The sequence below is a fragment of the Penaeus monodon genome, chromosome 5 (assembly GCF_015228065.2).
Source record: "Penaeus monodon isolate SGIC_2016 chromosome 5, NSTDA_Pmon_1, whole genome shotgun sequence".
Lineage (NCBI taxonomy): Eukaryota > Metazoa > Arthropoda > Malacostraca > Decapoda > Penaeidae > Penaeus > Penaeus monodon.
Window position 1 is genome coordinate 32012056 of NC_051390.1, and position 14312 is coordinate 32026367.

Below are 14312 nucleotides of genomic sequence, written 5' to 3' on the forward strand. Positions count from 1 at the left end.
AAAGTGGTATTTGCATACGTTTTGCATCTTTATTTATTTATTTTTTATTTATTTATTTTTTATTTGCTGCTTTCAACACCAATTTGTTCCTTTTTTATGGTACTTGGCAAATCACAGTATTCCCAAGTCAGGATGAATTGCCAAATTTTTCCCTCCTGAGTCAGTTACAAGCAGCAGCTATCTGTGGAAACAATTCTATTACACTAACTTCTTTTGCTGCCTTTTCTTGACAGTTTTGCTGAATCATAGGTCCTAAAATCATAAAAGATAGATTTTCAAGTTTAAACTTAATATGTCAGTAAAAAAAAAAAAAAAAAAAAAAAAAAAAAAAATATATATATATATATATATATACATATATATATATATATATATATATATATATATATATATATATATATATATATATATATATATAAACACACGCGCACACACACACACACACACACACACACACAGACATATATATATATAAATATATATATATATATATATATATATATAATATATATATATATATATATATTGATGTATATATATATATTTGTTTATAAATATATATACACAAACATATATATATATATATATATATATATATCTATATATAATATATATACAAAAACAAACACATATAGTATGTATATCAGATATTCCCTGATAAATATATTTATTATATATGTAAATAAATATATTCATATATATACATAATTATATAAATATTGTGTATATATATAATATATATATATATATATATATATATATATATATATATATATTATATATATATATTATATATATTTATATATATATTTATACATACATACACACACACAAACACACATACATATATGTATATATATGTATATATATATATATATATATATATATATATATATATATATATATATATATATATATATATATATATATATATATATATATATATATATATATATATGCACTTATACAACACACACACACACACACACACATATTATATATAAATATATATATTATATATATATATATATATATATATATATTATATACATATATATTATATATACATATATATATATATCTATCTATCTATCCATCTATCTATATATATGTATATATATTACACACATCTATATCCTTCTCTTCTAGCTACGGGGGTCCCTCATGGCCAGTCTCCAGGCAGGCCCTCGGTTCATCTCTAGCTTCTCTTGAAAGGACTGGTCGAAGTGCCCAAGCCATGACCTCCTAGGTTGTTCCACGGGCTCCTTATACCCAGGATTGTTTCACATAGAGACAACCTGATGGGTAGGGTCATCCATAGGAAAACGAGCTAGGTGCCCATGTAGCTAAATTGGCCGTTCCCGATTATGCAAGTAACAGGTCCCATGCCAGTCTTACTGTGTAGCACAAGGTACTGCCAATTGTACCCCATGATCTGGCAGGGACTTTACAAAAGGCATCAAAACGAGATTCCAATGCACTAGATACCATTCATGCAGCAAACTGTCAGTATCAAGGCCTTGAAATACATAGCTTGGTCCTTCTGCTTAGGTGCCGACACCTCCAAATGCTCTTGTTGATCGAGTTTATGGCTCCTGCTGTCAGACCAATCCATCTACTGACTTCTTGATCTGACAGCCCAGAGACATGAACTATGCTACCAAGGTATGTAAAGCTCTCTGTGACTTCAATATCCTCATCGCATGTATCGACTGAACAGGTTCCCCTAACAGGCCCCCAAAGTCCTGAAACTTGGTCTTGGTCCATGAAACCTCTAGACCCAAGGGTTTTGCCTCATTGCTAAATGTATCAAGAGCCACTACCAATGATTCCAGAGACTAAGATAGGATAGCACCATCATCGGCAAAGTCAAGCCCAGTGTTGCTCCACACTGACTGTGGATAGTAGTTCTGCCCATTATCCAATCCATGCAGATGTTGAAAAGTGTTGGTGTAAGGACACAGCCTAGCATCACCCCTGAATTATCAGGGAAGAAGTTTGACAGGTCCCCACCACACTTTACACTTTCAGTACCGGTATATAGGTTTGCTATTAGACCAATAATCCGTGTCGGAATTAGTGATTCCCAATGCACTGTGTCAAACGCCTTGAGGTCGATGTAAGCTACAAGCAACCCACAATTGAACTCAAGATGGCGTCCCACAATGAATCAAAGCACTAGTAATGAATCCAGACTACTCTGGTCTCTGGTGCCTAGTAGGTAGTTGTGGATTTCAGAAGAATGTGGGCGATAACCTTGCCTGGTATACTGATCAGTGTGATGCCACAGTAGTTGCTATAGTTCCATTGATCCCCTTTCCTTTTCCAGAGAGGGATGACCATGCCCCTCAACAGATCAGGGGAAACGGAACCAGACTGCCAGATAGTTGTCAAGACTGTATGCAAGCCCCATGCCATATGTTCACCCCTAGCCTATAGCAGTTAAGCAGGGATATTACGTGGGTTTCCCACTCTTCAGCATAGAAATCGCCATCTTCATCTCAGTTAGGATAAGAGGTTTGTCAGTGATGGGTGGGTCTGGCACAGGTATTGTGATATCACTTGCATCCAAACTAACTGTTTTAGAGTCTACCTGGTGCAGCTGCTCAAAATACTCAGCCCAGCATTCATGAACCCCAACATGGGGATTGTTAGGCAAGGCAAAGGTCATTTACCATGAAATGGCTTTCAACCTCCTCTGCAAGGTTCCTGATGAACTATTCCTTGTTCTTCTCATCAGTGTCTGAGCCCTATGCACCAAGGAACGGCGCAAGTCTTAATTACCATTCAGCTGAGTCACACGACATGTATCTGTGACCTCAAGTGTCTTCAGTGAGATGAAATTTTGCCTTGGGGTTTCACCAATGGACTCTTGCGTTGTTTTGAGTGTCTCATGCTTGAAGGACTCCCACAGAGCAACTGGGTCCATCAAGTTTTCCAGTTCTGTGAACCAATAAGGGACTGCCGTGGCAAACCTCTGGGCAAACTCCTCCCCCCTCTGTCTGACCAAGTGTAATACCCTAGACTGGCCACTGGGGGGACAAGAAGTTTTGAAGTGGACCCATAGGGTAGCCACAACCAGTCTATGGTCAGTGCCACAGAACTCAGCTCTCTGTTAAACATTGCAATTCTGAGGAATCCTCCATCGAGTGCTGACAAGAATGTGGTCAACATCCTTGGCCACAGTACCCATATTGCTATACCATGTCCAGTGATGTGGGTTGGAGCACTGATACCAGGAGCCAGAAATCCTCAGTCCCTGGAACTCAGCAAAGTCCCAGAAAAGGAGGCTGTTCTCACTGCTGAAGTCAGCTCCTGAGCTAAGGGTCAGGCAGACATATCGTAGCCAGCTCGATCATAGCTGGATACCACACTGAAGTTGCCCAGAACAATGCAAATGTCTTGCTAGTAACAATTGTCTACCACAGATGTGAGTGTGGCATAGAATGCCTCTTTCACATCAAGATTGCAAACATCCATAGGGTCGTACACAGCAATAAGAGAATGAAGCCAAAACTATGCTTCAGTCCTAATGCTATAACACGCTCATCTAATGGTGTTACCTCTACTACCAACGGTTGAAGTCGGCTGGAGATGACCATCGCCATGGCCCAATCAGTAGTAGGTGTACCCACCGATAGTGATTGTGCCTCTGCCAAGTCTTCTGAGCTCCAAGAAGACAGCCAACTCAATGCCCAACCACTTCAGTTCCTTCGATAGCAAGAATAACTGCTCATCCTGCTGCAAGGACCAGATGGATGTTCTAAGCACCTACATGGATAGCTCACCTGAGGTTAAGCCTTGGGCAGTCACTCTGGATGGATGCCACCTCTGCCACCCCCGCCAACACTGCCCCATATAAAAGGGGGAGGCAAACTGTGTGGCCCAACGTCCACCTGAGCTTTGAGCTTTGCTCCACAGACCTTTGAGCTTTGCTCCACAGACCTCATACAGGGTTGGCTACTGCCAGGGCACAGGCGGGACCAATAACTCTCACTGCTATCCTGTGCCCCAACATTTGCCCTCCTGCCGGGACCCACAGCCCACCTCACTTGCAGGGAGGGAAGGACAGAGCCTCTCCTCCCAAGATGTCCATTTATTTCTGACGTTGCCAGAGTTTCCTGAGGGGATCAAGACTGGCAAGGCCCACCTTCCCCTAGCTGCCCATTAACCCGGGGGCTGAGGGGCAGGATTTGGTATGGAGCCATGGTGTGTCCACATGCAGGTGGGCCATGGCTTGTACCTCTGGGGCCTCATGCTTCTCCCGCACATTTTAACCAGTTTCTATGGGTGGCAAGGAGGAGGCACTTCGGAAATCTCGATGACAGAGAGGCTGTGAACTGGCAAGGGAGGCTTATGCAGAGCTGCTCCCTTTTTTGCACTAGGTTAGCCAGCGGTGGCAGCTGCAAGGGAGAAGGCATATATACACATATATATGTATATGGGTATATTTGTATGCATATATATTCATATATATGTATATATTATAACATATGCAGAAGTCTATTTCTGTTACCAGTGGACCACGTGACCATTTTCCATGTGGATCCGAAAGTCCCAAAAGAACCATTAACTCAGCGAGGGTGTAGTTGACAATTATATCTCGCCTCACTTGACCAGGGAGTTCGTGACCAGAGCTCGACGCGGTGAGGTCGGCTTAGCCCTCTCCCTCCAGGCTAGCTGACCTGAGTGTCCGAGCATACCGTTATTACCCATATGAGGTCTCACTAGACCCACATTAGTCAACAAGGCATGAAGAAGCAGGAGCGAGGTTGGGGGTTGTCAATGAAACAGGTGGTGAGCTGGCAGTGCCACGTAGTGGCCTTTAATTTTCAATGGTTACACAAAAATATATAATTTGTGGAAAATAAGTACTTCTATTCTAGATTTTAATAATATATAGAATATGCAATATTTTTTCTAGAACACATTTAGAAAACTTACAATTTAGTTAATAAAAATATAATATTATTTAACTCAGAAACAATAACAAAGGAACTGAGGGCAAACACAGAAAACGTAGTGTTCTGAGCATCATAGGGGGTAACTAACATATTTAACATACTCCCCACCATAGGAGGATTTAGTCCTATCATAAACTAAGTATACTTGAATGAGGTAATAAAATCCTGAGAAAGATAATGGCAATTTTATCTTAAGAGATTACATCTATAAACACACATAATATTGAACTCATTACCTTATCTTAATTATAAGAAGCACTACAAAAATATAAAACTACACTTTAGAACACTACAAACTATTACAAGTCAAGTTTCACTGGGGTTCTTACTGCACGACCCCGTCGACTATAGGAGGTAGGTTTCAAAATGTTCTCTTCACAAGGCTCAGAGGCACTATTTTCACTGGTTCCAGGAACTGATGGTGTAACATTTTCTTCAGAATCTTCATACAGAGGACTATACATTTCAAGATCATGCAACTTCTGCACTGGTCTATTGACTGTTCCTTTGTCAGTTTTGACCCTAACACTCCTAATGATATTATCATTACCTGGGAATACTTCTGTAACTACACCTAGTGGCCATTTAAGCCTAGGAACATGGTCTTCTCTGACTAGGACAACAGCACCTTTCTGTACATTGCAATTTTGCACAAATCCTTTCACAACAGGTGGCAAATTTCTTAAATAATCATTGCTCCATAATTTCCAAAATTTATCAAGTTGCTGCTGACGAACACTTTCTCGGATAATTAAATCCTGTCTTGTAACATATGAAGGTTGATCACTAATCTCAAGTTGGAATCCAGCATTACGTCCAATGAGAAAGTGTGAAGGAGTCAAAGGATTTGAAACATCAGGTTCATCTTCAACAAAGGTCAAAGGTCTAGAATTTACACAAACCTCAACTTCATGAAGAGTGGTCTCAAGCTCAATTCTTGACAGACATCTAACACCTATTGTTTTCCTCAAAGCAGACTTAACAGACCTAATCAAACATTCCCACCAACCTCCCCACCATGGAGAACGGGGAACAATGAATTTCCACTGAGGAGACAGTGGGCCATATTCTTGCTGAAGTTGACGAGCTGCACCCACAAATGTTTTAGCATTATCTGAGTAAAAAACAGAAGGAATGCCTCTTCGTGCTGCAAATCTACGTAAAGCCAGCATGCAGTCAGAGAGAGATAATGAGTCGGTAAGTTCTAGGTGCACTGCTCTTATTACTGCACATGTAAACAAAATGTATAATTTCTTGGAAGGTAAATCAATACAAAAGAGAGGACCAGCATAATCAAGACCTGTCACAGTAAAAGGAGGAGCAGTCTTAACTCTTAATCCTGGTAGGGGTGCAGCAGGCTGATTACAAGCCCTGGAATCATACCTCTTACACCGAACACACACTCTACAAACAGTTTTAGCAATTCGTCTCACTCCCACTATCCAATAGCTGCCTCTTAATGTAGAGACAATGGTGGATACTCCAGCATGCTTCAGGAAAATATGTTGAAATTGAACCAAGAGCTTAGCAACCTGACCGGAAGGAACTATAATAGGATGCTTGCTTTCAAAACTCAAGTCTGCATTCTCCAAACGTCCTTTAATTCTCAACAGGCCTTCATCGTCTACAAAGGGATCTAGTCTACACAATGGAGAACTCCTTGCAGGAGATTTACCCTTTCTTAAGTCTGCAATTTCCTGAGCAAATTTCTCTCTCTGTACACAGTAAAACAGTTTGGTCTTGGCTTTAACCAACTCACCAGAAGACAAAGGACCTGACATTTTCACAGAATGAGGTCGGGCATTGTTTATAAATCTCATAACCCAACCCACTATATGATGAGCTTTATTGAAATGACTCCATCTCTCAAACTCAAATATGTTAGGAGTAGTCACAGATACACAAGAAATGATCTTTTCACAGTAACTTTCTTCTACAGGTAGATCCACAGTTTTCTAAGAGCCGAGCACAAAGTAAAGCCCCAAGCAACTCTGGTCGGGATAAAGTAACCCTTTTTATTGGAGCTACCCTAGACCTTGCTACTACAAATGACACCTGGTATGTCCCACCCCCAAGGGGAACTCTTAAGTACACAGAAGCTCCATACCCCTTCTCTGAAGCATCACCAAAAGCATGAAGTTCCAGACCCGACAACTTACTCCATGAAATTTCTGGGAAATAGCAGCGATTTATCTTCCAGTATTTAAGAGCAGCAATACTCTTAACCCAATTCTGGAACTTATTTTGCAACTCTTTAGGTAGTACTTCATCCCAATCAAGCCCAAGTCTCCATATGTCTTGAAAGAGGATTTTAGCATACATGACAAAGGGACTAATCAAACCAAGTGGGTCAAAAAGCTTGGCTATGAGACTCAGAACTGCTCTTTTTGTTGACACCAACTGCGTCTCTGTATCTAAATCAAAGTCCCCAAAAACAAACTGGTCTGTTAAGGATAACCACATCATACCTAAAACCTTGGTGGATACATGTTCCTTACCATGATCAATTTTGTCATTAAACTTTGTAGTCAGTAATCTACAGTTTGAACGCCATGTAGAAAGAGGAAACCCTGCTAATGTCAAAATTCTCTGAGCTTCTTTAAACTTATCAGAAGCCTCTTCAGCACTGTCTGCCCCTGACAGCCAATCACCCACATAAAGGTTTTCCTTTAATTCTTCTATGACTTCAGTATTAGGAAAAGACTGTAAGTGATATTTGAAAGTTGCATTTAGCAAAAAAGGGCTACATGTGTTGCCAAAGGGGACACGCATAAACCTCATAATTCTAATGGAGTCTTTGCATTTCCAAAGAAAGCGATGAACATCTCGGTCCTTTTGCTGAACACAGATATGTAAGAAAGCCTTGGTAATATCAGCAGTCAGTGCAACTTTCCACCTTCTGAAATGAATCAAAACTTTCACAAGATCAGGAATAAGTGAAGGACCAGACTCAAGACAATCATTTAAAGAAACGCCATTGTAACTAGCTGCAGAAGCATCAAAAACTGGTCTAATCTTAGTTGAAGTACTGCTTTCTTTAACAACTGGACGATGAGGCATATAATAAATGGGCTGAGAACATACAATCTCATTTGAAGGGACTTCCTCAATTATTCCCTCATCTTCGTAACCAGTAAACACATCAAAATATTGTTCCTTAAGTTGTGGATCCTTATCTAACTTCCGCTCTAATCCTTCTAGTCTTTTTCTAGCAAGTCCCTAATTATTTCTAAGATTCTACTTACAGTCATCCGACTTCCAGGGTAAGCCTACTTCATAACGCCCCCCATCAAACTTAACATTTCCACAAAATTGTTGTAGAACAGGGTCTGAGGTAAATGGGCAAGTAACAGTTTCCTTTTGAGTTATTCCAACAGATTCTAAACGCCAAAATTCCCGTAAATCAGAATCTGTTACATTTCCTATGCATAACATTTGGGTAGCCTCAAATGGCTTGTTAGTAGAATTCATCCATGAGCCAGACAAAACCCAACCAAAGACAGACCTTTGGGCTACTAATCCATTTCTCTGATATGGCTTAATTTCAGGATCCATAAGTCCCCAATAAGCATCCAAACCTACTAGTATATCTATACTCAGGTGACTATTATTTTTGTAATCATCAGCAAGTTGAAAGTCTGAAAATGCATCAACCATCAAAGGTGCACAAACCTTTGTAATCTCTAATGCCATTAAATGTTTTACACCTTGTAAACCTACTAATTTCAAATCAAAGATATTACTGTTTACCTGGATGAGACTTACTACCTCCAAAGGCAGCATATGACACCGTCTCCGAGCTCACCCACTTAGGCTTAACTTTCTTCACAAAATTACTGGACACATAAGATCTATCAGAGCCAGTATCAAATAACAAGGTGGCTTCACAACAAATACCTGAATCACCATACACTTTAACTCTAGCCGTTTGTAACACATAGCTAGTTTTTGTTAACACATTACACTTACTAAGAGCAACTCCAACATGATTCACTTCAGGACTGCAATTCTCTGAAGAAGATTCAGCAGTATCACTAATCTTCTGATCACTAATGTCCTTTTTCATAGCTTTATTGGAGTTTATGTCGCCCTTTGCTCTACACAAAAGAGAATTGTGATTTCCATTACACTTGGAACACTTGATTCGACAACCACTGGCAATATGTCCCTTACTTAAACACTTAAAACATAAACGGGTTGCTTTAATCCTTTCTTCACGTTCCTTAAATGAGAGCTTCTGAATATCCCAGCACTTCTCAGACTTGTGTTTCTTGCTGCAGAATGCACAAAAATATGATCCTGCTTCAGATGATGTGTACAGAGCTGATGCAGATGGTACTCTTCTTTTCTCAGATTCCACAAACCGTCCTTCTGCCTTCCCTAACACAACACTGAAGGTTTCTGATCTCTCAATTCTCTCAATTTCTCTCTGAAGAAAATGCAGCAACCAACTGAGGTCACTTTCATGGCCAGAGCCTTCTCTGGCCCACTCCATTCTTAGCTCCTCAGGAAGGCATGCCAGGATGATGGGGGTCAGGAACACTTCACACTGCTCCCCTGATACTCCCAAAGCTTCTAGGCTACGGATGTGTGTCAGCAATTCATCATTTAGATTCCACAAGGAGGACACATACTTTGGTCCCTTGCCTTTCACAGAAGATTTATAATTCAAAAGTGCTTGTACATGTGCAAATTTAATACGCTCAGGTCTTCCAAATCTTTCTTTCAGCATATCACAAGCAATTTGGTAATTTGCTTCGGTATGTGCAAGTCCTTTTACAACACCCTTTGCATCTCCTTCCAATAATGACTGCAGGTAGCTAAATTTAGCTATCACTGGAATGTCAGAATCATGCACATGAGTCTTAAACTGGTCCCAAAATGACTGCCACAGAGTTACATCTCCTTTGAACTTTGGTAACTCTAATTTGGATAACTTTACATTTGTCATCTTGTTGCTACTAGATATTTTACTGGGACTAGAGGATGAAATAGATTCACTCTTCTCACCTTTCATCAAATCCCCCAACCTCTGTGCAGCTTGCAGCCAGGGCTTACGGACTTCTTGAAAAAACTCAGAGGCGTTATCGAGCTCTTCATCCAAGTTCGCAAGATCAGTCTCTAATTCTAACAAAGTTTGTACCTCCTCCAAACTGGCAAGACGTTGATCAAAGTCATCCATGGCAGCTTGCAGATCGATGACACTGACATCTGGATTGTTGAGAAGGCCCTTCAATGTGTTAGATTTGCGAGTTGCCCACCCTCGGGCGACTGCCCTCTTCTTCTGAAGTTTCTCCATGTCTCCCATTGTTGACACAAAAAACACAACCGGGATTCTTTGTAGAACCTGTTTCCCGGGTCTGGGCACCAAAATATAAGGTCCCACTAGACCCACATTAGTCAACAAGGCATGAAGAAGCAGGAGCGGGGTTGGGGGTTGTCAATGAAACAGGTGGTGAGCTGGCAGTGCCACGTAGTGGCCTTTAATTTTCAATGGTTACACAAAAATATATAATTTGTGGAAAATAAGTACTTCTATTCTAGATTTTAATAATATATAGAATATGCAATATTTTTTCTAGAACACATTTAGAAAACTTACAATTTAGTTAATAAAAATATAATATTATTTAACTAAGAAACAATAACAAAGGAACTGAGGGTAAACACAGAAAACATAGTGTTCTGAGCATCATAAGGGGTAACTAACATATTTAACAACCCATATTAATAGATATTGTCTCATGTGTTCCTATACTGTGTGTCAACTCTTAGAAATAAAGAGTGAAGCCGTTAACAAGTATCACTACTCCTGCAAAACCATTATAATAGGATTCAATACCCGTTATAACTGGTAGCAGCAGTTATGCTGCGTCCTTCCGGCTTGCAGCATGAATGCAAACCTTCGAAGAAAATCCACTGGACCACTAGAAGACATGTCTAAAAGAAAAAAAACACGTAAGTACACGTTTAGGCCCCCTTTTCTTATTTCTTTTCCCTTCTTTTCCCATAAATGTGTTAAGCCATTTTTGGGGGGGGGGCGAGGTAAAAAGTGCTAAATGACAGCAAATGGCATGTTCTCGCACTATTCCCTTCACCTCAGATCGCATTTCCGTGTGATCAAGTATGTGGTCAACAAACATGAATATCGTTCGTTAGTTAAGTAGTTCTTTAATTTCTCTCGTTTTTAGAGATTTATGTTGTTTCATCTGCAACGAATTTAACTTGTTCGTGATTTTATCTTATCACAAATATAATTTCATTTTATCTCATTCCTCCCCTCGCCCCGACCTGACCGTCCCTTTTCTTTCGCTTGCGGTCACTTTCGATGGGGAAAAGGTTGTTTTCCTGTCTTGGCCTGACCTCGCTTTCTCTTTTCTCGGTCAGTGGCGACGTGGGAAGGGTCAAGATGACTGCTTGGTTCCCTGTAATTTGGTTGTTGTTTTGTTGATGCCTTGGGGATTAACCATAGCATTGTTACATTGCTTTCTATTGGTGCTAGAACTGAGTGTGTAATGCAATTTTATTAAAATTTATTATATTGAATATAGTGTAAGATCTTCCCCCATATCCTAGTGCACAGGATTGCCCGATATTGCCCAGGGGTTGCATAATAGATCTGCGCTCCGACGTTCGAAAGGTTATTCGTTTAATCGGCAACTTTGAGTCGGTGTGACCCGCGGTTATGTCTGTTAATTAATGTAGGACTAGGGTTTAAGCTAGAATCATTATTCCCTTATTCATCACACCTTTCTCACCCTCTTAAAGTCGTTTGCATGTTTTGGGTATATCCCAGCTGATTGTGTGATTCGTGATAATTTAGATACCCTTAGGGAATTTCGCGAGCCCATCACAGATATGCAGAAAAGAGCAGGTTATTTATAGATTTTCCTGGCTCGAGTCACTTCAGTCAATGTACGGCATTTTGGGGTATCGGATCCCCCCGTCGATGAAGTCTAATATGCATAGCTAGACATGTACCTCGGCAGTCCAAAATGCTGACCCCAAGAAGATTTGCTTGTTAAATAGCTTGCAAATATTTTTTTCATGTCACCATTCATTTATGCATACATTCTGGTGCATATCATTATATGTTGAATTCAATGTGGTAGTTGAAATAATTTTGTATAGCTAGCATTGCTAATTTACTTCAGTTTTGTTATATTGAACACTAATATTCGTGTTTGTGATTCATTCTCTGTGTGAGGTCACTCTCGCTTTCTCTCATTCACACTAGCTGTCACTCACACACGCAGCGAGGGTGTAGATGACGTTCTTATCTGATCTCGCTTGACCCTTCAATTCGTGACCAGCACCCGACGTGGTAAGGTCGGCCTAGCCCTCCCCCTCCGGACAGGCTGACCTGACATGTGAGCTGCATTATCCCCCAGACATCGTCTCGTGTGTTCCCATACTGTGTGTCAACTCTTATTAATAGAGTCACGCTGTTAGCAAATATAACTACCCTCTGTTCACCAATGTACTAGAGTTCTCACAGCCTCTTACACACATACACACACACACGCACATACAAACACACACACACACATATATATATGTGTGTGTGTGTGTGTGTAAATATATATGTATATGTATATATATGTATATCATCATCATCAAAGAGGTAACGCCGACGGGGTTGCATGGCCGCATCCAGCTTTCGCTTCCAGCCACGAGGGTCCCTCATGGCGATTCTCCATGCATGCCCTCAGCCCATCACTAACTCCTCGCGACAGGTCTGGTCGAGTTGCCCAAGCCATGACCTCCTTAGTCGTCCCACGGGCCTCTTCCACTCAGGATTGTCTCGCAGAAAGACAGTCTGATGGGCAGGGTCATACACAGGGAAACAAGCTAGATGCCCATATAGCCCAAGTTGGCGATCCTGGATTATGCAAGGTCCCATGCCAGTCTCACAGTGTAGCCATCAGTTCACCACATGGTCATGCCAACTGTACCCCATGATCCGGCAAAGAGACTTGTTACAAAAGGCATCAAGACGAGACTCCAAGGCACTAGATAGCGTCCAGGTTTTGTTTCCATATAACAAAACTGGCAGTATCAAGGCCTTGAAGACAGTAGCTTGGTCCTTCTGCATAGGTAATGACACCTCAAAATGCTCTTGTTGACCGAGTTCATGGCTCCTGCTGTCAGAGTTCTTGGTCTTACAGCCCAGAGACATGAACTATGCTACCAAGGTATGCAAAGGTCTCTGTGATTTCAGCGCCCTCACTGCAAGCATAGATCGACTGATCAGGTTCTCCTAACAGGCCCCCAAAGTCCTGAATCTTGGTCTTGGTCCAGGAGACCTCTAGGCCCAAGGGCTTTACCTCATTACTAAATGCATCAAGAGTCGTCACCAGTGATTCCAAAGACTCAGATAGGATAGCAACATCATCGACAAAGTCAAGCTCTCAGACCTTGATATTGCCCAGTGTTGCTCTACACTGACTTTGGATAGTAGCTCTGCCCATTATCCAATCCATGCAGGTGTTGAAAAGTGTTGGTGCAAGGGCACAGCCTTGCCTCACCCCTGTATTAACAAGGAAGAAGTTTGACAGGCCCCCGCCACACTTTACAGCACTTTCAGTACCGGTATATAGGCTTGCTATTAGGTCAATAATCCGTGTCGAAATACCCCTAAGTCTCAGAATCTCCCTTAACGATTCTTGATGCACCGTATCAAATGCCTTCTTGAGGTCGATTTAGGCTGCAAGTAACCCACGACTGAACTCATAATGGCGTTCCACAATGAATCAGAGCGCTAGGATGTGTCTATTATGGACTTGCCAGGAGTGAATCCAGACTGTCTGGTGTCTGGTGCCTTATTAGATGGTTGCGGATCCATTTCAGAAGAATGCGGGCGAGAACCTTGTCTGGTAGGCTGAGCAATGTAATGCCACTGTAGTTACTACAGTCCCAACTATCCCCTTTCTTCTTCCAGAGAGAGATGACCAAGCCCCTCAACAGGTCAGGGGGAATGGAACCAGACTGCCAGATGGCAGTCAAGACTACATGCAAGTCCTGTGCCATAGTTTCACCCTTTAGCAGTTTAGCAGTTCAGCAGGGATATCACATATGGCTGCAGCTTTCCCATTCTTCAGCTCAGTTAGGGTAGGAGGTTCCTTACTGATGGATGTTCTGGCACAAGTATTATGATACCACTTGCACCAAAGTAAACTGTTGGAGAGTCTACCTGGTACAGCTGATCAAAATACTCAGCCCAATGTTCACAAACCCTAACATGATCTGAGATGATCTGTCCATCCACTGAGTGAACTGCAGTCATCTGCGAGGAGGGCTTAGAGTTCAGCTTTCTCAGGGCTTGGTAGGCAGGGCGAAGGTCATTTA

General features: G+C 41.1%; 2 protein-coding genes across 2 annotated transcripts; both read right to left on the reverse strand.

Moving 5' to 3' along the window:
- Window positions 1–5263: 5263 nt before the first annotated feature.
- On the reverse strand, window positions 5264–6745 carry LOC119573526. Its single transcript, XM_037920741.1, has one exon. It carries the CDS (start codon window positions 6743–6745, stop codon window positions 5264–5266), a length of 1482 nt encoding a protein of 493 aa, XP_037776669.1.
- A 136-nt stretch (window positions 6746–6881) lies between these two features.
- LOC119573527 lies at window positions 6882–10272 on the reverse strand. Its single transcript, XM_037920742.1, has 3 exons — window positions 8715–10272; window positions 8210–8602; window positions 6882–8086 (listed from the first exon to the last, which is right to left on the reverse strand). Exons 1-3 carry the CDS (start codon window positions 10270–10272, stop codon window positions 6882–6884), a joined length of 3156 nt encoding a protein of 1051 aa, XP_037776670.1.
- Window positions 10273–14312: the final 4040 nt, after the last annotated feature.

Excerpts from the sequence above, each read along its gene's own strand:
- LOC119573526 (XM_037920741.1), bottom strand. The coding sequence starts at position 6,745 with ATGTCAGGTCCTTTGTCTTCTGGTGAGTTGGTTAAAGCCAAGACCAAA.
- LOC119573527 (XM_037920742.1), bottom strand. The coding sequence starts at position 10,272 with ATGGGAGACATGGAGAAACTTCAGAAGAAGAGGGCAGTCGCCCGAGGG. Across the intron at positions 8,603-8,714 it reads AGGTAGTAAGTCTCATCCAG|ACTTTCAACTTGCTGATGAT; the intron begins GTAAACAGTAAT and ends ATGCATTTTCAG. Across the intron at positions 8,087-8,209 it reads ACCCTGGAAGTCGGATGACT|ATGAGGGAATAATTGAGGAA; the intron begins GTAAGTAGAATC and ends CTGGTTACGAAG.